The sequence below is a fragment of the Megalops cyprinoides genome, chromosome 2, assembly GCF_013368585.1.
Source record: "Megalops cyprinoides isolate fMegCyp1 chromosome 2, fMegCyp1.pri, whole genome shotgun sequence".
NCBI lineage: Eukaryota > Metazoa > Chordata > Actinopteri > Elopiformes > Megalopidae > Megalops > Megalops cyprinoides.
The window spans coordinates 2,923,373-2,950,158 of NC_050584.1; the positions used below are offsets into that span (position 1 = coordinate 2,923,373).

The 26,786-nt window shown below is 46.1% G+C and overlaps 1 protein-coding gene across 1 annotated transcript; it reads left to right on the forward strand.

The window, feature by feature from the left end:
* On the forward strand, positions 1–26,786 carry kita (KIT proto-oncogene, receptor tyrosine kinase a). Its single transcript, XM_036554091.1, has 21 exons — positions 1–127; positions 5,331–5,591; positions 6,690–6,974; positions 7,441–7,577; positions 8,330–8,498; positions 8,954–9,140; positions 9,754–9,869; positions 9,945–10,059; positions 11,431–11,612; positions 17,359–17,465; positions 17,638–17,764; positions 18,383–18,487; positions 18,889–18,999; positions 19,282–19,423; positions 19,629–19,726; positions 21,915–22,045; positions 22,656–22,778; positions 23,393–23,504; positions 23,625–23,724; positions 24,109–24,214; positions 26,558–26,786. The coding sequence occupies exons 1-21, from the start codon at positions 73–75 to the stop codon at positions 26,717–26,719; spliced, it is 2,931 nt and encodes a 976-aa protein (XP_036409984.1). The 5' UTR covers positions 1–72; the 3' UTR covers positions 26,720–26,786.

Below are 26,786 nucleotides of genomic sequence, written 5' to 3' on the forward strand. Positions count from 1 at the left end.
GCGCACAGCGGCATTAGCGACCGCCGGACCGCAGGAGAAACGCTCAAACCCCACATCAATGGCACTGTGACAATGCAACGCAACCGGCTCCTGTGTACTATCCTTCTCCTGATATCGCAGCGATCAGGTAGGACACGGCGCTCTGCGAAACCCGGGCTGTGCGGGTGTCACCCGACGGCTGCGTCAGTACCGACGGGTAAAGAATAAATTGGCGAGTAAACTTAAACGGCTGCTCAAGTGTGTATTTTTGTGTCCAAACATGAATGCGTGACTGTTACAACTTGTTGATTCTTCGCGTCTTCACCGTTTGGTTTGCATTTTTCATGTGCGTGTTGCCCTGCCCTTCAGTTTATATAGACTAATTTTAAAACTTCAGGTAAAGTTTGAAGATCTTAAATCTGTCTTCAGATTAATATATGTGGGCCAGCGTTTCCCAAACCTCTCCTGGAGGACCCCTTGTCCTGCATGTTTTAGATCTCTCTCTGCTCCAACACAGCTGATTCAAATGATCAACTCGGTATGAACTCCTGAAGGTGCTTAATAACAAACTGATCATTTAAATCAGCTGTGTTGGAGCAGGGAGTGATCTAAAACATGCAGGACAAGGGGTCGTCTAGGAGAGGTTTGGGAAACGCTGGTGTAGGCTATAATTTAATGAGTGCATTTAAACCTGCTCAACTTGATATAGCAGTATCTGTGATTTGTTAAACCGTGTTGCATTTAATTGATTTGGTTGATTTTCATTGCATGTTTCCATCTGTATAGTTGTGTGAATGAGCTTTAATAATTCAGGGCGTTTGCTGTTTGCATCCGCTCGCCTTTCTTTTAATTAAAGGTGTATGTACGAAACTTTGACCATCCATCTACAGATGTTTCTGTGCTTATTTGTCAAGATTATGTTTACAGTTATGAGATGTTTGCTCAAAGGTGTCGAATTTCTTCGCATCTCCGTGATGGAAGTGTTTTTAGTGCATGCCGCGAGGCGCAGGTTATTATTATTTTTTTTAACTTGGTTTGCTTTGATAAATACTCAGCCTTGTATCTCAAAATATTAATCTTCTCAAAGCTTGTCAGGACCCGTCGGTGAACAACATACACCCGAAACTGACGACGTTACGACATTATTTGTCTACCAAAGAAAACATTTACACGATACTGGATAATTCTCCGTGAAGTCCCAGGTAAAGGATCGGTGTGTATCCGCTTGCTTTCCCAGGCTGAGCCTTTAATTATTTAGACACTGAAGAGAACACTGGTATGCAAAACACAGATACGCACGGCCACATACAGAGGCGCGGAAAATAAAAAAATAATCATTCTAGGGAGATGAATTGTTTGTGTTTGAACAATAATTATTGTCGTATGGGCGGTACAATATGAGGAGCGCACGGTTATTATATAGCATTCCGTAACGCCGAGATCCTGGAAATTCTGAAAAAGTCCAAAATAAGCTTGGTTTTTATCTGAGAGCTGCTGTGTCAAACAAAGACTTGTCCGCTAAAAAGAAGACACAGTGCGTAGCGTACGTTGTCATTTGGGACATGATGTATGTGTGAATTATTTCTAAATAAAAGCTTTTCTCCGAGCGGGTACTGGTATGTTAACGAGCGCGCAACCCGCGCAGTATGTGAGCTGTGAGCTGCGGTTTCAGCGGACAGTGCCAGTGTCTGGCAAATCGTCGATTTGTCTAATTTTGGTCACATTAATTCCACACTCTTCTGGAGACTGTCGATGTAATTTGTTTGGCCATTCGCCTTCTCTAGCTGCTTCGGTTTTCAGTCCTGACAACTGCCATATGTAAATGCAGTGAAATTCCTTGGAAGTATGCAAATAAGACGTGAGGTTTGACTGATCTGGAAGAAGTTTGCGTTGTTTTTGTGTTTTAATTGCTCCTTTGTGGACGGATGCAGTGCCGTTTTTTGAATAAGGGTGCAATCGATCGGTGTTTTGTCTTCGTTTTTTTTCCCCCTCGTCCAGTCCGGGCGGCCGGAGTTATTGCTTATTTACATGTGCTATTTGAGAGTATTTTGTTTTATGGTCCAGTGTATTGACAGGCGGTAAACATAATTTTAGCGTTACATATTGTATACAACAACATCTTGTTCTCAAGGTATTTTAACGTGCGGGTAGATGAAGCGATTATTTCTTAGTCAAGATGTGCTGATGGATGAAGGGATGTAAGCCAATGCGCGTTTGATGTGTGATGAGGGGAGCCAAAATATTACTGTCTTGTGTGTTATATTTTGTATTACTCTGTACAATGTCTACAAGTGCATATGTACATATGTAAAAATTACGCAAAATACAGCAGCACAAATAAATTAATGAAGTTAATTTGTGTAATGTTTTGAAAGATTGTGAAGAGTGTTTCGAGATTTAGTTGCTGGGAGGAGGACCGTTTATGCCACTGTTTTGATCCAACGACAAGGTTTTTTTTTTTTTTTTTTTTCAAAAATTTTGACTTAATTAATGAAACGATCTTTAAAAACTTTTAACAAAAAATCGACTATCAGCAGCCTTAGACCTGTAACACTCCAAATTTTGTCTCTAGTTTTATTAATGTGTCTTTTGGACTTTGGGACATAAATTGTGTATTTGTCATATTTGGTTTTTAAGAACAGAAAGGTCTAAATTACAAGGAAAATAACGGGTTTAAATAAAAATAAACGTAAATAAAGCTTTTCGCTGGTGATGGTCGAGCCTCTCAGGTATGGCTTTAAGTTCTCATAAATCACGCATTTCGATTGTCATACACTGGGGGGGGAAAGCTTGGATCCAGGCCTGCGATTGATCACTGTGGTGTCAGTCTTTGTCCGGGGGAGCGGAAGGGGGGTGTGCCCATACGTGTTCCAGCTCCACACGGTGGGGAGGTGGTCGAGTGGCAGGCGGGCATTAATGAAGTACTGATGATCCCACAGGGTGGGAGCTGACACTGACCTGTCGCCTCTGCAAAGGCCAGCCTTAGTGTGCTGAAAAGGGGGTTAGATGGCCAGAGCTGTAGGCCTTAAGCAGGGGTCTATGGGCCCAAGCATCACTGTCTGATGTGAAGGCACATACAGGTACGACTCCACCTGTAGATTCCTTCCCTGTCTTTGCTGCCAAGCTGAGCTGAGTCCAGCTTCAGTGGGTAAGAATAAAGTCTGGTTGTCTGTGCAGTCAATTATCTCCATTGTTCCCTATGGAAAAAGTGCTGCAATGTAGAATGGTTACAGTTACAGTGTATTGTACATTACACCTGCATGCCTGTTACTGTAGTACACTCATCTGATGTAAGCAACAGTTGAATATGTGGTTGAACCACACTCCGGTCCTCTTTCATTGATAGGCCCCTGCTGATCACATGGTCAGCTGCAATTCCTCTGACTTCATTTGAAACAACGGGCCTTCCTACTGTTTGACCCCTGCCCTGAGCCCTGAACCGTGACCACAACCACAACCTGACCATGACCCCAATGATGATCTTGCTCTTGTTGATCTTGATGGTCTTGTTTATGCTGTTTTGATTACTGTCCACTGCGTTTTCACGAGAGGAAGTGACTACTCCCACCTGCAGTTACGCTGAACTGTTTCATAACAAAGATACTAAGATTTGAAAAATATACTAAAGAAAAAGATTGCGTTTTTTTAATAACTATACAGCACAGTTTGTTTTTTGAAAGCCCATTATAGTCCTGATGGCTGGTATCTAAAGCCTGTTTTCCCACAGAGCAGGCCAACATCCTTGATCATATACTCCAACAAATACAGTTACAGACCAGAAAACACACAGAAACACAGAGGATACTGAAGGTGTGACTCTGTGGATGCTGAAATCCACCTGCAGGATAAACGCTCCGTACAGGGATGCACTGTGGGACAGTTTGGAGTGACAGGTGATGGAGAGCAGCGAGATGCAACACCACGGTCTTTAGACAGGTGTTTATTCAGCTCCAAAGTCGAGAGGGTGAGAGGGACCTCCCTCAGCTCCTCATCATGAGTTCGCTGCAGGAAAACAAGCTGGATTAAAAAAAACAACAAACTCAACAAACTCAAAGACCCAAAAGAGAAGAAGAAAATTGTTTCCAACTCTTTTTTTTTTTTTCCATTCTTTCCAACATTTTTTTTTTAGTTACCACTTTCACTGGCGTTGTCTCTCTCGGTCTCATTCTCCAGTCTCATTATGAATTTTTACAGTGTGGCCTTAAGTAATACTGGCATTTTATAAACCTCCTGACTAACTGTGTTAAAGCAGTTGTAAAAGTGCTCTTTCTAACCCCTTTTAAGATTGCTCGGATCGTGCACATATTTGCCCTCAAGGCAAACATTTTTGTGGCCGCGTTTTTCTCTGGCGCGCGTTTCAGTGTCTGGGGCAGATTATCTGCACAGCATCTCTCCAAACAAACACAGGCCCAGGCGTTCCACTAAACGCACGTGAACTTTGACACCTGAGACGCTAGCCTCAGAAAGAGCAGGCTGCCATTCTGTGCTGTAAACATATTTAAAGATGGCTGTACTGGCTCCCTGTTTCTCCTGCGTGTGTGGAGGTGCTGGGTAACTGTAAAGAACAGGGTTAAAGTTTTCACTGGTGGCTGCCCTTGGGGCAGAGGAGCAGTTAAACAGCACAGGATGTGTGGACAGATTGGCACTGACAGCCACATCAAAGCGGGGATTGACAGGGGAGGTGACGGTTTCGGGCCGAGATGCACGCGGAAACACATAGCCTGCAGAAACTCTGTGTCCTGTCACTGATGGATGGGATAGTCCCAGAGGTCGACAGCATGCTGGCAGCTTGAACTTTGACCCCTAAGAGCATCTGAAATAGGAGGGTGCTGACCCCTTATCAGAACAGAGGTAGAGTCTGCCTGTAATAGCTGGTTTTAACACCGTGGTGAGCCTTTGAGACAGAAAGCTACCTCAAGAGCGTTAGCGCACCAGATTTAACAACAGTTACAGTCAAAGCAGGGAACCAGCGGTTATTTCATGTGTGTAAAACATCACACTTGTTTTGTTCAGTGAGTTAAAGTTAAAGTTAAAGAGGTAATATGTCTGTTTCCCTTTGACTTTCAGAGTGGATGGTTGGGTGAACTAACAGCAGCATGAGATTTCAGGAAAGCCTGATCATTAAGGTGCTGTTGGCTGCTTGTGTCTCCTGTCTCTGGTCTGCAGTGACCCAATCCTGCAGCCCTGGGCAGGCTGGTCTCAGTGCCACAGGCACCCATCAGCAGAGCTCAGACTGGCTGTGACTGGTTGAGTAATGAGAGAGATAAGACAGACAGAAGTAGTCGATGGAAAATATGTGCATGTGTGAGCCTGGTAGTCTGTCTGGGGTGACCGTCTGTCCCCTGTTTCAGGTTGGGCGGGTCCCCACATCTTCCCAGCAGACCCCCAGCTGGTGGTGCCAGTCAACAGCCCCATCGACCTGAGTTGCCATGGTGACTCCACCCTCAGGTGGTTTCGGGAGGATCGTCCCAACAAAAAGGTGAAAGGCGAGGGGCAGAAGGATGGTGTCTCCTTCATCCACATCCCCAAAGCACTGGTGCAGCACATGGGCCGATACGTCTGCCAGAGTGAGCACACAGGAGAGACGAGCTCCATCTATGTGTTTGTGAAAGGTACTGCATCTCTGCCAGAAGATAGAGTGCATGTGTGTATCTGCGTGTATCTGTGTGTGTGTGTGTGCGCTTGTGTTTGTGTGTGTGTGTGTCTGTGCGCATATATTTGTGTGTGTGTGAGTGTGCGCATAAGTGTGTGTGTGTGTGTGTGTGTGTGTGTGTGTGTGTGTGTGTGTGTGTGTGTGTGTGTGCGTGCGCACATGTGTGATTGTGTATCTGTGGCCGTGTTTGTATCTCTGTGGGTGTGTCTGTATGTGTGTATGTGTATGTTTGCATGCGTGTGTGTGTACCGTGTGTGTGTGTGTGTGTGTGTGTGTGTGTGTGTATTCTGTATTGTCCTTTTCAGATGAAGGCTGTGTGTAGTTAGTCTGGCTGCTGATCCTGCAGGCGTGTGAGAGGTCTGAGCTGATTGGACGCCTGCCAGGCCTAGGGGGGCTGGTTTTGAGCTGAGTTTGAAACCCCTCACTGTTCCTGGGTGCTGTGCTGGCTATCAGGAGGGCTGGAGCCTGGGGGTCCCAGAAACAGCCCAGATCTCAGCACATGACCACCCCACCCTCCACCCCCCCTGTGGAACAGTGTCCCACCTACTCACAGCGCTGATGTGTGTGTGCGATCTCTCCTGTCTCAGCCTGTTCACCCTAACACAGGGGATTTGTTTAGTGAAACAGAGGGCAGTGAAGCTCAGAGACTGATCTCTCTGATACTCACAGTCTACCTGACGTGGTGGAAACACCACAGCCAGTACAGATAATCCTGCTAAAACAGCTACAAACAACCAATTACGTTATTCTGTTTAGCTCAGGATTTAGGAGGTAGCAGTCATGAGAGGCAGGAGACCAGGTTATGATTCTTCCTCCTCCTGAAAAGCAGCGTTTAAGGCTTTGTTGCCCTGAATACCACAGAGTGAATAGTTTCTATAAAACACATGCTCCACATGCTGCATGTAAGATGCAGGGTTGAGTTCTTTTAGGCTGAGAAACTGATGTTGTTTTCCAAAAGCAAACAAAATCCCTATTTTTTAGTTCACAGGCTTGTGCAGATTTTTTTTAAAGGAGGAAGCAGCGATAATGTCAGTGTAATGTCTCTGGTCAAACGCAGATCCTGAGAACATCTTCAAAAAGGTGGTGGTGCACAACATCCTGGCGCAGACCGGCCACAGCAGCACCATCCCCTGCCTGGTGACGGACCCGGGTGTGGCTGAGATGCAGCTCGAGACCTGCAGAGGCAATGCCCTGCCCTCAGGGCTGCAGTACAGCATCAGTGTGGAACAAGGCGTGCTCATCGCCAACACGCAGAAGGCCTTCGAGGGCTGCTACGTCTGCACGGGCAGACTGGGTGGGGCTCCGGTCAGGTCCAGTGACTTCACCCTCACCGTCCGACTGGGTAAGCATATCCCAGAATGCAGCGGGAGCACAGCAGAGGTAGTGATGAGACAGGGTGATTACATGAACCACATAATGCTTGTATACCAAGCTGAAGATTGGCTGGTTGTTCTGACCAGGAAAACATTCTGATTGGTTGAAATCACTGAGTTGTTGGGAGCTCATGATGGCTGTGGGGCTTCCATGGCTGAGCAGAGGGACACAAACTGTAATGCCAACAGTGTCTGTACAGAAAACTCACCAGCAGTAAGAGCATGTAGCCCCTGCAGGGTGAATTTCACAGCTTTATATTGTATACATTATCCATTCTAACTGCTGGATATTCACTACAGCAGTTCAGGTTGAGATAAGGATTCAAACCTGCAACTCACTGACAGTGTCGCATTAGGTCTCCCTTGCTGCCCACTGTGCCACGCTTCAGTCTCACTGAGGATGTTATATTTTATGATCGTTTTTTTCTTTTCCAGCACCAGATCAGCTGCCTGTAGTGAGTCTCTCAGAAACAGAGGTGATTCTCAAGCGAGGCCAAGAGCTCATGCTAACCTGCAGCACCACAAATGTAAACGACGACTTTGATTTGATGTTGATTTCACCAAAAGGCGTGGTGAGAGACCAGTTTTTTTCTTCCTCTTCTTCCTGTTTTCCTGTTTTTTCCTCTTCCAGTGCTTCCTGTTGAGTGTTTCCCATTTGTGTGCTTTTCTGTTTGAATACTTCCTTTCCGAGCAACTTCTACTAGAGTGCTTTATCTTTAAGTACTTCCTGTTTGACTGCCTCTTTCCTGGGCAATTCCTGTTTGAATACTTCCTACTTAAATACCTCCAATCTGACTGCTTCCTCTGTGAAATCTGAGGAAAAAAATCCTTGTCTGAGCATTTTCTTTTGAGCACTTCCTTTTGCATGCATCCTGTTTGATTGCTTCCTGTATGACGTCTGATCTGTGAGTGATTTTTTTCACTGTTTTAAGATGCACTCGTCAGATCTTAAGCTGTTCATAAATGTTTTGACTGTATCAGCTATCTGTCCCCCCGATTGTTGGCTGTCAGAGTTCAGTAGCTTGATGAGGCGATATGAGGCAAAGGAAAGTAACAATGGGAAACGTGGTGATTGATGTCACAGCGTGGGTGGGTAAATAACTGAATTGTTTGGCGAGGGCTGGATGTCACTAACCCATCAGGGTGTGTTTAACCCTCCAGGATCTTTACTCCCATTTGACAACCTGTAACATAATTCCTCAATGCCTTAGATGGCCTCTATACAATAAAACACACACACGCATGCATACACGCACGCATGCACACGCACACACACACATACCTCTGGCATCACCTTTCCCCTATGCATGGTCTGTGTGTACAGCAGCCCTCAGTGAGGAAGTGGGACCGGATTGTGACGGAGCCCTTCCACTATGTGAAGACTACAGCCCTCCACATCTCCTCTGTGAAGCTGGAAGATTCTGGAAGCTACCTGTGCAAGGCCCAGAATGAGCGAGGATCCGCCAACATTTCTGCCCATGTGCATGTCCGAGGTTTGACCATCTGAGACCTTCAAACGCAGCACTACAACACGCTTACAGCTCTGAGTTTAACACTCCACTACGAGAAGCTAGGAGCTCTGAGTTTAACACACTATGATGACACGCTAGGAGTTCTGAGTTTAACACACTCCTCTTTTAGATGCTAGGTGCTCTGAGTTTAACACACTCTATGATGACACGCTAGGAGTTCTGAGTTTAGCACACTTCTCTTTTAGACGCTAGGAGCTCTGAGTTTAATACACTCGTCTGTAAGACACTAGGAGTGTAATTCTGCTGGTGTGACAGGACTGTTTGTGTTTTTGAGGCTGGCCAGGAAACTGTGTAGATAGTGACAACCCTGAGGGGTTGGGCAGTCTGTAGCTGGAGAGTATTGCTGGTTATGGGTGGGGGTGGGGGTGAGGGAGGCCCCCTTCCTGAGGGCGGTGTCTGTGCTCGCTCTGTTCCAGAGAGGGGTTTCATTAACCTGACAGAGGCGGGGAACAGTACGGTGCGTGTGCGTGCAGGAGAGACCCTCTCCCTACGCCTGGCTCTGCGGGCCTACCCCAGACCCCACACTCTGTCCTGGGAGTACATGGGCCACGCCCTGCAGAACACCTCCGACCACATCATCACCTCCCAGCACATGGGCTACAGGTCAGAAGTAGCTACACACCTGTGTGTGTGTGTGTGTGCTTATTTGTGCTAGTGTGAGAGAGAAAGAGAGAGGGTTGAAACATTCCATGTAACTGTATGCTTTCCACATGGAATACAAACTATGAGATCAATAACTCCAAACAGCCTTGAGGGACACCCACCTGCCCCACCACCCCTGTCCACCCTGAACAGGTGTGCGCTTAGCCGCTTACTGAGTTTCACAGCTGGAAATTCAGCCGAATAAGGAAAACGATGGTGTCTATGCTCTGTTGTGAGGGCATAAAGGGGTTGTTGATGCTCATGGGGGGGAAAAGTGGGTGGCAGTGTGGCACAGTGATATGGAGCAGGGCTCATAACCGAAAGGTTGCTGGTTCAATTCCCCACTGGAGCACCGCTGTTGCACCCTTCGGCAAGGTACTTAACCCAGATATGCCTCAGTAAATACTCAGCTGTAAAAATGGATAAAATTGTAAGTGGCTCTGTGCAAGGGTGTCTCTAAAACACAGTAATGTAATGTAAAGGGGGTTGTTGATGCTGTTGTGGGGGTGAGAGGGGGTGTTGACGCTGTTGTGGAGGTGAGAGGAGGCGTTGACGCTCCTGTTTTTCTCCACAGGTACGTCAGTGAGCTGAAGCTGGTGCGTCTCAAAGCCTCTGAGGGTGGAGTCTACACCTTCTCCGCCTCCAACACAGATGCCTCTCTCAACCAGTCCTTCGCCGTGCACGTCATCAGTGAGTGCGACCTCTGAGCAGGTAGGGCCCGATGCAGCTGCTGACTGTCAGCTCACCTGAGTTCCGCCCTCACAGGTAAACCGCAGATCACTTCCCACACCGGCCCCGTGGACGGACAGGTGCGCTGCATCGCTGAGGGATACCCCACCCCCAAGATCTCCTGGTACTACTGCGTCCAGCCCCACACCAGGTCAGCACCTACGCACTCACTCACTCACTCTCTCTCACACAAACACACACACACACACACACACACGCACACTCACTCACTCAGTCTCTCACGCGCACACACACTCACTCACTCACTCACTCACACGCTCACTCACTCAGTCTCTCACACACACACACACTTCTTACTTCATCTTTATTCCAGTCTCTGCCTCTTGGTGAAATTCACAGATCCAACACACTTCAGCCACTTCACTCACTTTACACCAGAGTTACACTTCACTCACTTTACACCAGAGTTACCACTTCACTCACTTTACACCAGAGTTACCACTTCACTCACTTTACACCAGAGTTACCACTTCACTCACTTTACGCCAGAGTTACCACTTCACTCACTTTACGCCAGAGTTACCACTTCACTCACTTTACGCCAGAGTTACCACTTCACTCACTTTACACCAGAGTTACCACTTCACTCACTTTACGCCAGAGTTACCACTTCACTCACTTTACGCCAGAGTTACACTTCAATCACTTTACACCCCACACGCTTTTTACAGGAGAGCTGAGATGGAGGACGTGAGATCAGTGGGATGCAGACTGAGAGAGGGGCTTTTCTAAGACCCAGCAGCAGACAGCTTTAGACAGGGCTGTCGAGTCAGCAGACTGCACAGTAATGACTCTGTTATGATTTTCTGCTGTGATTGGGGGTTAAACAACCCTGAATATTTTGATTGGAGGATTGGATATTAATGGCTCTTCTCATTAGATAATTGGACTGGAGCGATGGTTGTGATTGAAGGACTGGGCATCACCATCTGGCTAATGGTGGCTAATTCCTCTGTGCTGCTTAAAGAGTGATGATGCACTGCATGTTCCTGCTGGGATTATCCCTGTTCTAACTCATAAACAGCCTTGCTGCATATACATACACACATGCACCTATACATACACACACACACACACACACACACATACACACACACCTATACATATTCATGCATACAAATGGACATGCTCATATGCACACACATATACGTATGCATATGCATACATGCACACAAAATATGTGCACTTATATGTAATATACACACATATTTACAGGCATACATACTTACTTATACATACAATGTATACATACACACATATACACACATGTACACACACACACATGTAAGACCCAAGGCCATTTATGGGCAAATGTGTGAGGCTGTGCTCTGATTCCTGCTGTGTGCTCCTATTCCTCCTCTGTGCCCTGATTCCTGCTCTGTGCCCTGTGCTCTGATACCTGCCCTGTGCTCTGATTCTTGCTCTGTGCTCTGATTCCTCTTCTGTACTCTGATTCTTGGTCTGGGCTCTGATTCCTGTCCTGTGTTCTGACTTGCCACAGGTGCTCCCTGCTGCTGAACTCCACCCAGGAGCAGGGGGTCAGCACAGTGACTTTGTCCAGCCCCAGTTTCGGGAAAAGGGAGGTGGAGAGCCGTGTAAACGTCAGCAGAGGCCACTTCCACACACTGGAGTGCGTAGCCACAGTGGAGGGAGAGCAGGCCTACATACTCTTCTCTATTGGTGGTGAGTAAAACACTCTCCTCTACCAACACAGAGTCGCACACTTCTCTATCAATAGAGAGTCTCAAGGTTTCTTCCTGTTAATTAGGGAGTTTTTCCTTGCCACTGTTGCCTTAGGCTTGCTCTCAGGGGGTCTCAGGCTTGGGAACAATTTAAAGCTGCTTTGTGACAACTTGTGTTGTAAAAAACGCTATACAAATAAAATTGAATTGAATTGAATAGAGTTGCACACTCTCCTCTATGTGAGTCTCACAGTCTCCTCTACCAACAGAGAGACACACACTCCTCTCAATCAACAGAGTCAAATACTGTTCTCTATGTGAGTCGCACACTATTAGAACATAAGAACATAAGAACATATGATGGGGAGAACAGGCCATTCGGCCCAACTAAGCTCGCCATTTCTTAATTAAAGAGTATCCAAAACTGCATCAAGTCTAGACTTGAACACAGCAAGGGTCTCTGCCTCAACTACATGACCTGGCAACCTATTCCATGTATTGATAACTCTTTGTGTTAAATAATATTTCCTTATATCAGTGCAGAACTTACTCTTAACTAGTTTCCATTTATGTCCTCTTGTTTTACAGACTGAACTCACCCTAAAGAATCTATGATAGTTAACCTTATTGATTCCTTTTATAAATTTAAATACCTCAATTAAATCACCCCTAAGCCTCCTCTCGCTTAGTCTAAATAGGTTAAGTAACTTGAGTCTTTCCTCATAACTTTTATATTTCACTATATTACTATATCACTATATTCACTATTGGTGAGTCAAACACTCCCTGTTATTAGTACTGAATCACTCCCCCTTGTTCTCACGGTCCACTGTTTGTTTTGGATGTCAGGTGTGTTGGCCCCCTGGTCATTAGGTAGGCACCACACTTGGTCTGCTTTGCCCCAAATTTTCCGTGGCAACACCTGTGGTCTGTCTGTGTGCAGCAGTCTCATGGAGGTCAGTGCTACAGTGGCCTGCCCTCTGGCTGACCTGGACTGTGTACTGAGTGAAGTAAAAATACAATTCCACTAATGCACTTATGTGTACAAACAGTTTGGAGATCATCGTTGTATGTTTTATTAACTATTATCTGTTATGAGGGGGAGCAAGCTACTAGGGCACAGTTTTAAAGTCTGTTTCAAATTTAGGTGTAGCTCAATTTGTACATGTGGCTCTTTGAAGGTGTAACCCAGCTGTGGAGGTGATACTTTGATTGAGAGGTGTTTTTTTTTTCTGTGGTTGCACTTAGTGTAACTGTGGTCCACTCTTCTGGTCTCAAGCTGTGTTCAGTGTAACAGTGGTCCAGTTGTGTTTGGTGTAACTGGTCCAGTGTCTCTGTGGTTGTGGGTCTGTATTACTGCGTTTCAGTGGTCCTGTCTTTGTGGTTGTGGTTCAGAGTGACTGGTTCTCTGTGGTTTTGGGTCTGTATTACTGTGCTTCAGTGGTCCTCGTCTTTGTGGTCATGGTTCAGAGTGATTCTGCTTCTCTGTGGTTGGTTTGACTGTTAGTCTGTCTTTGTTCACAATGTTTCTCCTGTAGTTGTTCCCTATTTGCATACCAAACCTTGCACTCACATGTTACGCAATATGCTTGTCAGTATTTACATGAAGGAATTCCAATGTTCTTCTGTGTCTGACACTTGAAGTCATCTGTCACACCCTTACATTAAAATAACATAATTATTGCTAAATCTGAGATATTGCTGAAATATTTGGAACACTCACTTTTCAATAGATTTACTAAATAGAACAAAATAACTTCTTTGAAGAAATATGAAAATTAAATGTGTGGTCAGTGGAGGTGTTCAGGCCATCAATCAATCACAGATCTTTCAGCTACTCCATACAGAGGCTGAAGCTATCTGATTCCTAATATTTAAAATTTATAGAAAAATATTGATTTGCTTGAAATCAATAGTGAATTAAAAGTACCATCCCTTTTTCATTGTAGAGCTGGAACCAGGCTGGCTTATTGTACCCCTTTCCCAGTGTAGAGCTGGAACCAGGCTTGCTCAGTACAGAAGGAGAGGACAGCCTGAACTTCCACAGCATTGCTGTTGAGAGAACCTGGCCACTGTGTTATTTTCTGCATCCGTCGCTGTGTGCTGTGGCTGTGATCGGTGATGGCGCTGTGCCCCTGAGATTATCCATGCTAGTGAATGCTGATGCTGAAGTCACATGGCTCTCTGTCTCTTGCCTCGGCTTGCCAGTGCTCGTGACGGCAGCAGGCAGGCCCAACACAGCCAGGCCACCCGGAACCCAGGCCCCAGGAGCCAGCATCATGCAGGGGACACATAGGCATTAGTTCCAAACACGCACTGCTGAGCACCTCCTACACACCTCACTGGCCTGAGTCCTCCCCGTGAGAAGGAGGTTGGGGGGGGGGGGGTGGGGGGTGTGGGTCAGGAGACCCTTAGAGATGGGGCGGGCAGGAGTGGGGGGGGGGGACAGAGGAGAGCTCCTAATGCTCTTAGAGGAGTAGAGTGTAGGCTACTGGATGCGGCAGCTTTAGGGAGCCATTGACAGGTTTAGAGGGGATTAGTTCTTGCAGACTCTGCATTCTTAGGTCTGAACTGGAGGGAAAGCCTCTTACAGCTGAAGAGCTTTACTACACAGCAATGCAGGCCGGTGACAACAACAACACACATTACAAACAACGCCTCAGTGCTGTGCAGTCCACGCTAACGAGCATCTCCTACCACACAGCCACAGACGGACCTGAACAAGGATGCATTGACACACGGCTCCGCGGACAGTCTGAGCAGCGTCACTACACACACACACACACACACGAGAGAGAGACAAACAGCACAGCCCTCACAAACTGAAAGAAAAATACTCCACACTACAGCAAACAGATCCACTGTGAAGATCTGAACAAGAGTCCCTCATTATCTTTAATGAGGAAATAACACATAGCATAGTGGGAACATTTTAATAAAATCGAGAACAGATGGAAGTGAAGTTTTTTGGAAGATTATTGTTGCAGTGTTATTTATTTTTGGCAGGTGCTCTTATCTGGAGTGACTCACAGGTGCCCCTTTTCCACCAAGGCAGTTCGAGGGCCGGTTCGGAGCTGGTGCCTAATCTTGAACCAGTTCTTTGCATTTTGACAGCCAAAGAACCGGCGCTCGGGCAGGAAAACTGGTTCGAGAGTGACACCAACACTTTGGTGGTCTAGAACCAAGAACTGCTTACGTCAGGGGATGGGGAAGGGTTTATCGTGACCAACAAGACCAACTAAAACTTTGTGACCGCCATTTTTAAAAAAACCAGAGCTAGTGTAGCGTCAAGTCTGCCTAAAAAGAAGAAGAAAAAACCAAAGTATTATTTTTCAAATGTCTCACCTTGTTGCCAGCCAGCTATGTATTTCTTAGCTGTTTAGCGAGCTACTAATTTCTTACATCAATGTTACAAATGTAACATTGATGGCTAGCTAGCTGGCTAGCTAGCTAGCTGTTGGTCAGCTAACATTACCCAAGCAAGCATAGCTACTAATTTCGTAACATTGATGTGAGAAATTAGTAGCTATGTTTGCTTGGGTAATGTTAGCTGACCAACAGCTAACCAGCCAGCTACTGTAACCTTGGTAATAGTAGCTAACATTAGCATGCTACTTTCTAACATTGCCATTGACTCACCTACCAATGTCACTTAACATTTGGCTTCACAAATAAAGTGTAGTGGACAAGTTTTTTTTAAGCACTGTTCTCTTGTTTTTGTGGTTGTCGTTTGAGCGGAGACGTATACAGTGACAATGATGTGGCTCTGTGGTGGCTCTCTAGCTTGTGGAAAAGCAAACCGGTTCTTAGAAGGTTCACAAGTTGAACCAACTCCAAACCAGCACTAGCACCAGCCCAGAACTAGCACCTAGTTCGCATTGGTGGAAAAGGGGTAAGGGTCAATGCAGTGAGATGGATAGAATTCAGATAAAAAAAAAAAAACAGTAAAAATAACCAAAAACAAAAACACAGCCATGCACTTGCCATTAGCACACTGAACCAACAGCAAGCCCCCAACCTGAAACTGTACACACGAATGAGTCAAAACATGTTCATGGTCCCAGGATGTGTTCAATCAAAGTGTTTGATCCAAATCTACTTTATTAATTTTGCCTATATGGTCTTTTTTTCTTGTGAAACTTTAGAAACGGAGCTCTTTTTGGGTTATGCATCCCCTCTGCCCCCCTCCCTAATGCACCAGCCTCTGCCCTCCCCCCCCAGCACTCCTGCTGTCTTACTGAGGGGTGAAATCACTTCTTGACATTTGACACGCAGATCCGGTCACATGTCGAGGTACAGAACGCTGCCAATGTGCATCTGACCATAAACAACCGTGTCTGACCACATTTCTCCCCCTGCAGAGCCATATACGTGTGTCTGACCTTACAAGATCTTCTTTGACCATGTGTGACTGCTTGTCTCCACCATGACAGAGACTGTTTGTGTAACCTTGTATGTCCTTGTTTTCCACCCACAGAAGATTATGCATGTCTGACTAGGGTTGGAACCCGAAACTATAGTCACAGAATTTCGGTTCTGCTTATCAGTTCCTAAACGTGATAACCCTTTATTATTGCAATCAAAGACTATATATCTGCAAGGACGTACTTAGCTATATGCCAGGACTTGTGTACGTGACTACGTCACGCATCAACACAACAGCATGTCCATTTGTTTAGCCCTTTTGCACGCAGAGTCACACAGGTGTGATTAGCCGTCTAGCGTTTATGCTAAAACCGGTGCGATTAGAACACTAGATTGGAAAAATACTAGCTAATTTTAGCTTTGAGAAAACAGTGATTTAACGTTTAAAAATATAGCAAATTGTGGTGGAAAACGTCTCCCAGTCTAGGCCAATCGGACTAGAGGCCAAAAAAGGTGTTAAAAAATAAGGGGTCCTTTTCAAATCAGGGACATTTTACTATATTCAGCTAAAATGGTATGTTCTCTGCCATTTTTCCCATGATTTTGGATTTTTTCAAATACCCAAAAATTGCATTCCTCCAACAGCGTTGGCACTTCTCATTGCAAATGCTAACTGGAAAACTACGAGAAGCTTAATAACGCTAATTAAAACACAATGAACCATGTAACGTAGCACGCGCGCTACATAGCATAAAAATAAGCTACATGGGAAAGGGTTAAATATGAACTAACATGCATGGCTAACGTCACAACAGTGTGAAAGATGGAGTGTGGTAAATGGTCAAAAGTGTGGTTTCACTTTAGAAAAGAAAACGACGACAAGGCAAAGTGCAATGCATGTGGGAAGCTAATTAGCTGCAAGTCAGGTTGCACATCAAATCCGACCAAACATTTAAGGCAACACGGCGTTGATCTGAAAGACTGTACAGTGTTACGATAAGCAAGAATAAGCAGAATCGGAAGCGGAATCGATAAAATTCACAATACCCAACCCTAAGTGTAATCCCTTTGACATTTGCTTGTTTTGACAGTTAAAATGACCTATTATTATATTATTTTATAAGATAATATTTTATATATTATATTATTATTATTTTTTTTTTATTTACCATTTTGGAATCGAAACAGGGAATCGATAAGAATCAGAATTGATAAGCAGAATCAGAATTGGAATCGATAAAATTCAAACAATATCCAATCCTATGTCTGATTGTGTTTGACTGTACTGAGCTGTATTTCTCTCCCTGCAGAACAGTGTCGGTGTATCTGACTGTAAACTGACTGTGCTTGACCGTGCTCTGATGTGGTTTCTCCCACTGCAGACCGTGCGGTCCAGCACCAACTCTTCAGCCCGCTGCTGATTGGCTTTGTGTCAGCAGCTGCCATGCTCACCATAATACTTCTGCTGCTCTTCTACAAGTACCTGCAGGTAAGCCCACTCGGGCCACACCCTGCCACATCCACACGCAGGTGAATACAGCTGCTGGTCCTTAATGGGAGTTTGTATGTCTCTCTTTCATCCTCACCCTCTCCCTTTCTTTCTCCCTGTCTCATTCCCTCTCTCTCCCTCTTTTTCTCTTTCTCTCTCACTCACACCACAGAAACCCAAGTACCAGATCCAGTGGAAGGTGATTGAGGGAATCCATGGCAACAATTATGTTTACATTGACCCGGCCCAGCTCCCCTACGATCAACAGTGGGAGTTTCCCCGAGACAAGCTGCGCTTCGGTGAGCAAGGCCATCTGCATATTGTTCCTGCATCAGTGGCTCTGGCCCACTTTACTCTGCTAGTGTGGAGAGATGCTCACTCTGACTGACCCTGGGTCAAACTCACTGCTCTGGAGCTGCAGCTTCTGTGTTTGCAGGAGGAAAGGGTGTGGCGTGACTTTGCACCTCATTTGACACACAGAAGCTGTAATTGCACCTTGCAAGTTGCTCTGGATCAGAGCATCTGTTAGATCATGCAGTGTAATGAGATTATGTCAGTATGTGGTAGAATATGATGAAGATGATGATGATGCTGCTGATGATTGCATTGCATCAGGTTACTGTGCATTGCATGACGTTACAGGACTGGTGACAGTATGTTACAGACATGTTACAGTGCATTGCTGTAAGAAGCTGCTAGTGTCCAGGGCAGCGTGGTTCTCCTGCCTGTCTGCTGGTATGGTTTATGTGCAGTACCTGTCTGTGGGGGTGGTTTATGCACAGTGCCTGTCTGTGGGTGTGGTTTATGTGCAGTATTGTACAGGCTGCCCCACCATCTGTGTAAACGGTGTGCCGAAACAGGCTGTGGTGTGTCCTGCTGCAGCCGAGACCGCTGAGCGCGTGTCTGTCTGTCCCCAGGGAAGACTCTGGGCTCTGGAGCTTTCGGGAAGGTGGTAGAGGCCACCGCCTACGGCATGTCCCAGGCCGACTCCGTCATGACTGTCGCTGTCAAAATGTTGAAACGTGAGTCATGCTTTTCTCGCCAGACTCCCTGCTTTGTCTTCATGTGTTTGACTCACTCCTTTATCTCCTTGTGTTTGACTCACTCCTTTATCTCCTTGTGTTTGACTCTCTCCTTTATCTCCTTGTGTTTGACTCACTCCTTTATCTTCTTGTTTGACTCACTCCTTTATCTCCTTGTGTTTGACTCTCTCCTTTATCTCCTTGTGTTTGACTCTCTCCTTTATCTCCTTGTTTGACTCACTCCTTTATCTCCTTGTGTTTGACTCACTCCTTTATCTCCTTGGGTTTGACTCACTCCTTTATCTCCTTGTGTTTGACTCTCTCCTTTATCTCCTTGTGTTTGACTCACTCCTTTATCTCCTTGTGTTTGACTCACTCCTTTATCTCCATGTGCTTTACAGCCAGTGCTCATGCCACAGAAAAGGAGGCCTTGATGTCGGAACTGAAGGTGCTCAGTTATCTGGGGCACCACATGAACATCGTCAACCTGCTGGGAGCATGCACAGTGGGAGGTGGGTATTAGTGACTCGGACTCACACTGAGGAGTTATGAAGCTGGATGCCCATGTAGGGAGCTCAGGCTAATGATGTGTGAGTGACAGATGACCTCTGTTTTTGTAGTTTTAGGTTTGCTGCTTCTGATGTGGAACAAAACACATTAGTAATGCTGACTGTAGTGTGGTGTGGGATGTCTTTTATGCATCACGATTATGGGATGTTGATGTCATGTTTGTTTAATGTTTGTTGCATGTTGTATTGATGATTGGTGTGATGTTAACCTCTTCCTGCCTGCAGGCCCCACTCTGGTGATCACAGAGTACTGCTGCTTTGGAGACCTGCTGAACTTCCTGAGGAGGAAGAGAGAGGTGTTCTTCTGCTCCAAGCCTGGGGAGGATTGCTATTACAGAAACGTGCAGCTGCAGAGGGGCAGCTCCAGGTGAGCTCACCTTTCAATTTATACTCTGCACAGGAGGGGGCATGTGCTAAGTGAGGTCAAGGAGGGGGTGTGTTCTGGGCAGAGTCAGGGAGGGGGTGCGTGCTGGGTGGGGTCAGGGAAGGGGTGTGTGCCGGGCGGGGTCAGGGAGGGTGTGGGGCCACAGCATTCGGGCCGTCTCAGACTCTCTGCTCTCCTGTTACCATAGTGATGACAGCAGAAACGGATACATGACCATGAAGCCCTCCGTCGCCAGCACCCCCCCACAGGGGTTTTCTGCCGAGAAGACACGATTGACCCGAAAAGGCAAGTCACCCGGATTACACATCACCCATTCATACAGCCAAATTATGCATCACCCATTCATACTGGCAAATTACACCTCACCCATTCATATAGCCAATACACATCACCCATTCATACAACTGCATTACACATCAGCCATTCATAAAGACAAATTACGCATCATCCATTCATCATTCAGAATTAGTACAGATGAGCGTAAAGTAAGGTTAAGAGAGGTCCTATAGGATGGCCCAGCATTCCTGGGCTCCAGTGGGGCTTGAGAGCACACCCAGTCCTCCAAGGGTAACGTCCCCTCTGTAGGACAGCAGGAGTGAGCTTTTATCAAAGGCAGTGTGTTTACTAGGGGAAGACATGCCCCCCAGACCTGGCCCCCTGTCATGTCTTTAATCAGTGTGTTAAGCACAGTCATTTGCACACCATTACAGGGAATAAAGGAAGCCTCACAGTCCCTGTCCTTTCCTCATCTGTAATCAGTGACTATAGACTGAATAACTGTTGGTGACAGTCAGCCCTTCTCAGGGTGCTGAATGGATGAGTGCAGAGCCGGCTCCTCTGTAGAATCTGACCGGCCATTAGCAGGCCGCTTTTAAAAACTGACCAATCAGAGAGCAGAGGACTGTGGCATGAGGACCACGTGGGCTTTGGTTTGAATTAAGTACCAGAGCAGAAAGCAGTACTCTGAGATACAGCCAACAGCACACAGCCTCCTGCTTCAGCTGGTACCGTTAAATCAAAGTCGAGCAGTGAAGTGGGTATAAGCTTTGAACCAAAGCCATGTGTGCAGCTGCACTGTGAGTATGACAGCACAGAGGCTCTGGTCTCAGGCTAGGGTCCGGAAAGTACCGCAGTCCGGACAGGTCCTGCACTCTGACGCAGTGGCAATTAACGCCCTGCTGTGTGCATTCAGGGGGGCATTTCCGGAGTGTGCGCAGGCTTTAAACGCTCGGGCTAATGGGCTAATTCACCTCTGCATACCAACTTCCCTTTTCCCCTTCTGCAGCATCCCTGAACAGACCTGCATTGTGCTCTTGTTCCTGTGTTTAACTCTCCCTGACATCACAAGTTCCCCCAGCAGTTAAATACTTTATCCCTCCTCTCCTCTTCTTCTTTATTCCTCTTCTCTCCATCCTCATTTCTGTTCCCCCTCTTCCTCGTCCTCTCTTCTCTACTCTTTTCCTGCACATTATCCCAGAGACCCAGCCTTGTTTGTCTCAGCTGTTTAAGCTTTGGTGGATCATGCTCTACAAACAAGGGAAGCAGAGAATGCATTTTCAGACTAAGACTGGTCCCATAGCTAGTTCTCACAATAATCAAGATTTGCCAGATTAAGTAATAATCCCCCCACAGCAGATGATTCCTCTTTAACAAATATGGCAGCATTATTTTTGCAGACTTCACATGAAGTTATTTCAGCCCTGTCTGAGAGGCAGGTTATCGTAACAATCAGATCAGAGATCTTGGTTTTTCGCTCAAAAGCAAATTTTTTGGTTATTATAAGCAGAGGAGTTTCATATGATGTGCTGCAGGCAGTTCAACCATGCTAATGGCTGAGACTGATTTCATTTGGCACGCTCCTTTTTCACTTTTTCACTATCAAGATCGACTCAGAATCATTATCAAATGAAGGCTGGGCACCCACTTCCTCTATTTGCTGCTCACTAACACTAACACGCACAGAGTTGTGAGGCCCTACATTGCAGCAACGCTAACACATATTTTTAGAATGGCAAACACAATCAGTTGTTAGTACATTAGAGTGTGTTGTTTATTTACTGTAGGTGAGGCTTTTGGAAATAGCACTGTGTTTCAGTTCTTCTGGGCGGTGTGTGTTTGTGGTCGTGTTGGTGCTCGCAGTGACAGAAGTTGAGGGTTTGTTTCTCATGCGTGTGTAGCAGTGCCGATCTGTGTGCCAAGCACCTGCCAGTCACCCTGCTCCTGGTGTCTGTGGGTCAGGGCTTGGCCGTCAGATCTCCCCGGGGGGGGTTGGGGGGGGTGGGTGGCGATACTCGGCTACTCCCCTGAGGAAGCACCAATCTGAAGAGATCAGAGGATTGTGGGTAAATTTAGAGATGGGAAATTGAGGCTTCCTGAGCTACAGGGTGGATGGAGCCGTCGGTTCTAAAGAGACAGTGAGATGATTTGGGTTCAGTGAGCTGCTGACGACACCCCCCTCCCCCTCCCCTGACAGGAGGATCCTATGGTGAGAAATGCACAGACAGTGACATGCCCCAGGAAGACGGGCTGTCATTGGACACCGAGGACCTGCTCAGCTTCTCCTATCAGGTTGCCAAAGGCATGGACTTCCTGGCCTCCAAAAACGTAAGATCATCTTTCCCAGCCCTGTGAATGTGGCGCTGGCACTCTGTCTATATGCAGCCATTAACATTTCATCAGACCCGTGGCAGAACTGGACTCTGGCATGTGTCTGAGCTGATGAAAGAGTGTGTTTGTCTCTGTGTGGGACACTCAAGCATGCTCTGCATACAGGGCATCTTCTGACATGACACTATCAGCTGATTGACTTGCCAGTGTATGTGCTCTGTTTCAGAGTATGTGTGCTGTGTTTCTGTGTGTATATGTGCTGTGTTTCAGTGTGTGTTGTGTTTCAGTATGTGTGCTGTGTCTCACTGTATGTGCTGTGTCTCACTGTATGTGCTGTGTTTCAGTATGTGTGCTGTCTTTCACTGTATGTGTTGTGTTTCATTGTATGTGCTGTATTTCAGTGTGTGTGTGCGCTGTGTTTCAGTATGTGTGCTGTCGCTCAGTGTGTGTGTGTGCGCTGTGTTTCAGTGTGTGTGCTGTGTTTCAGTGTGTGTGTGCTGTGTTTCAGTGTGTGTGCTGTGTTTCAGTGTGTGTGCTGTGTTTCAGTGTGTGTGTGCTGTGTTTCAGTGTGTGTGTGCTGTGTTTCAGTGTATGTGCTGTGTTTCAGTGTATCCACAGAGATTTGGCTGCCAGGAACATCCTCCTCACACAGGGACGTGTAGCTAAGATCTGTGACTTCGGCCTGGCGCGGGACATCACCACCGACTCCAACTACGTGGTTAAAGGCAATGTGAGTATGAGCCAAGCAAGGAGCAAATGACGGGGGCATCCCGGTACCAGAAGCATGCTAAAAATGTTCCCGACACTGGGAGTGTGAGGGTAAAGCCTCAGGCCGGGAGCAGGTATAAACGCATCTGAGGTTTGGTATTCCCCTCCGGCCACTCTTACACATCATACGTTACATGCAGAGCCATTGTTGTTTCTCTCTTAAATCATCTGCGGGTTCAGATATTTCATACCAGAGGAGAATTTTTCCATTGACTGCTGCAGGCACAGACGATGTTGACATTAGTGAAATATTCGTTGTATTTTTACTGCCTGAGTGATTCTGCATGCCTGCATAGCAAACAAATACCGTATGATGCAAACTGTGTATGCACCTGTGACCCAGCTCATTTTATACTTAAATTGACCTAAATGTCTCATTTTAGCAGTATTCTTTTGTGACTTCGTGGAGTGGGTCATCCTCTGTTATAGTGATGGGATGCAGGTGCCCCTGGCTGGCAGTGTCTCTGAGACAGTGCGGAATGAGCGGCAGATCTCCTTGAGTTAAAGTATCCCATGATTTAGGTCATGCATTTCTTGTGTGTTTCAGCTGAATGGAATGATGCGTTTTTTGTCCAGGCACGACTTCCTGTGAAGTGGATGTCACCGGAGAGCATCTTTGAGTGTGTGTACACGCTGGAGAGTGACGTCTGGTCCTATGGCATCCTGCTGTGGGAGATCTTCTCTCTGGGTGAGAATTCAGCTGGTGTGGGTTGTGTGAGTGAAGCTGAGCTTTGGTCCCTCTTGTTTCCCCAGAATGCAGATGGTGTGGTTTGTGTGAGTGAAGCTGAGATGTACTCTCTCCTCACAGGCAGTAGTCCTTATCCAGGAGTGCCTGTGGACTCCAAGTTCTACAAGATGATAAAGGAAGGCTACAGGATGAATGAACCAGAGTTCGCACCTATCGAGATGTGAGTCTGTGTGTGTGTGTATGTGTGTGTATTTATGAGACCATGCAGACATCTGAATTGTTAAATGTTAAAACCGCAATCTCTAGTTGTGTTCCAGCCAAGCAAAAAATTGAAAAAGCAGCAAATTATTCTTTCTTTCCCAGAGAAGGTGTTTCTGCAGACAAGGTGAGGTCTGGTCAGGGATGCAGGTGAATATTGGTGGGGTATGAGGCAGCACATAAAGGAAAATGCTTTCCAGATGTGTAATGTGGAGGATTCTGGGCATGACAGCTGGTACAGAGCTGAGAAAGTGACTGACATCACAGAACTGAAAGAGGAACAGGAACAGAGCTGAAATACTGCGGTACCCAGGACACAGGTGAACAGGTGTGTGTCATCCTGCAGGTATGAGATCATGAAGACCTGCTGGGAGACGGATCCCCTCAGACGGCCTGGCTTTGGGAAGATCGTGGAGATAATCGAGCAGCAGCTCTCAGACAGCACCAAACATGTAGGTCTCGCAGGATATGAAACACTCAGTACTGCTCAAAGATCACCAAACCATCTGTTACTGCTCAAACGTTACTAAATCAATGGGGCAATGCAAGTGTGGTTATACAAGAAGTTAAACCTTTTGGGAATAGTCTGCTGTTACTGAGCCTGGCAGGAATAGTCAGCTTTTATTGAACTGGGCAGGAAATAGTCTGGTAGGTCTGCTGATGTACTCCTATGCACAGAAAGATAGCAGTGTGCACAGTGTAGTGAAAGCATGTTTGACGGTAAGGTGGGATGGCAATGGGCAAATATCAGTGTGCAAATATTAATCTGAACCCAGACCATTATTTTAAGAAGTAGTATAAACTGATGCAGGGTCAGCAGCTAAAGGCCATACCTGTCTACACTGGCCCCTGAGGACTTTTCCTTGTGTCACCTCTGTGTCAGGTGATCAGGGTCAGTCGCTGGTCTGTGTGTCAGGTGATCAGGGTCCATCACTGGTCTGTGTGTCAGGTCATCAGGGTCAGTTGCTGGTCTGTGTGTCATGTGATCAGGGTTGGTCACTGGTCTGTGTGTCATGTGATCAGGGTTGGTCACTGGTTTGTGTGTCATGTGATCAGGGTTGGTCACTGGTCTGTGTGTGAGGTGAGCAGGGTTGGTCACTGGTCTGTGTGTCAGGTGAGCAGGGTTAGTCATTCTCTGTGTGTGTCAGGTGAACAGGGAGAACAAAAGAGGAAATGAACTGTGCCGAAATTTTAGGTGTCCTCACTGCTCCAGGGCTGCAACTAAAGACTATTTTGATAGTTGAATAATCTATTGATTATTGAAACGAATAATTGACTATTCAGATTACGAATCACACAGTTATTCAATGGCTTTTATTTATCTATCGGCTTTTAAATTTAGCTTGAGGTTGTTTTAGGCGTATGCTAACTAACAATAAAGACAATAAAGATGAGAACTTCATTCAAAAATATGTCTTTTAATGAAAGGTTACTAGGACTAATTCGGTGAGGGCAGTTGCTTGCTGGGGAGTACAAGTCTGCTTCCTTTGAAGAAAGCCATCCATGGTAGCATTACGTGATCCAACAAACCCATAACTCGTTCAAATTAATTCAAATGCAACCCACATTGGGCACACGTGCGTAGACACGAGTTGTAGAAATCTTTCGCAATTTAGAAAGTATCAAATTCTCCGATGTTCTCTAAACTTGTGCACTCGGCAGCAACACTATCTCCAGCCATAAGCGTCGGCATGACAACGATGAAAAGCTTAAGCAGAGAATTTCTAAATAGCAGTCAGGCTCTGGTTTAACATTGTAAAGTCAGGGCACATTTGGAATGTGAACAGGATCGTTGTGAATAATAGGTTATTATTTGCTACACTGTATGTTCAACGTCATTAATAATTTATTGATAAAGAGAAAATTTATTTCAAAATAGAAAACTTTACAGCTCATAACGTGAAGTAACATGGCTTTTAACATTAATATTAGTTATGCTAGCTAGCTAACTAACTTAACGAGATGAGTCTTCTCCATCCAGAGAGCCAACGTGCCACCTCTTCAGATGCTTGAGCATAACTGATGTGCTCCCATGCCAGGCAAGGTCAGGTTTGCAAATATTGAAGTTCACAACCTTCTTGGCTTGGCTTCTTTTGCACGTACAGTCACACTGGTGTGATTAGCCGTTTTAGCGCATATGCTAAAACCAGTGCAATTAGAAATCTAGATTGGAAAAATTCTAGCTAATTTTAGCTTCAAGGAAACAGCGATTTAATATTAAAAAATATAGCACATGCTAACTGAAAACTGTGAGAAGCTTAATAACACTAATGAAAACATAATGAACCATGTAACATAACACGTGCGCTACATAACATAAAAACTAAGTTACGAATGAAAGGGTTAAGAGTGAAATGCTGCCACACTTTTGAGGTCTTTGACCCCTGCAGCAAACATTCTCACCCCCCCTCACCTCAGCAAGCAGCAAGTTAGCCTTACACCGTGCATATTCACACACACACACATATACATATATATATGTATAAATGCGAATAACACTTACAGCATGTCTGTACTTTCACACATAGATATATATGGAAGCAGAACCCTCAGAGAATGTAGAGCAAATTCTTTCAAAATGGCCATTTTGAATGAGGGGTCTCCCACTTCCACGACTGTGGAGCTATGAAGCAAATTGACTGACATTAGTGTGTTTGGGGAGACGATGTGGCTTCACTTTTACAGCTGCTCAAGGTTTGGTTATGGATACTGAGAACGGTACTTTGTGGTGCTGTGCTAGGTTTGGTTTCAGTGCTGAGGTGGGTTTATTCGCGGTGTCCTTTCTCTCCTGACAGATCTATCTGAACTTCAGCAGCAGGTTTCCGGTGCGTGAGGAGCAGGTGAATCCCCACTTCCTGCGCCTCGGTTCTGTGGGTAGCAGCACTGCCTCCACCCAGCCCCTCCTCCTGGCCAGCGACGACGTCTTCCAGGAGGAGCTGATGCACCAGCGGGTGTAAGGTGCACCCCAATCCCCTTGGGACACCCTGGAAGTGCCTGCCCACCTCCCCACCCCCGACCCCTGTC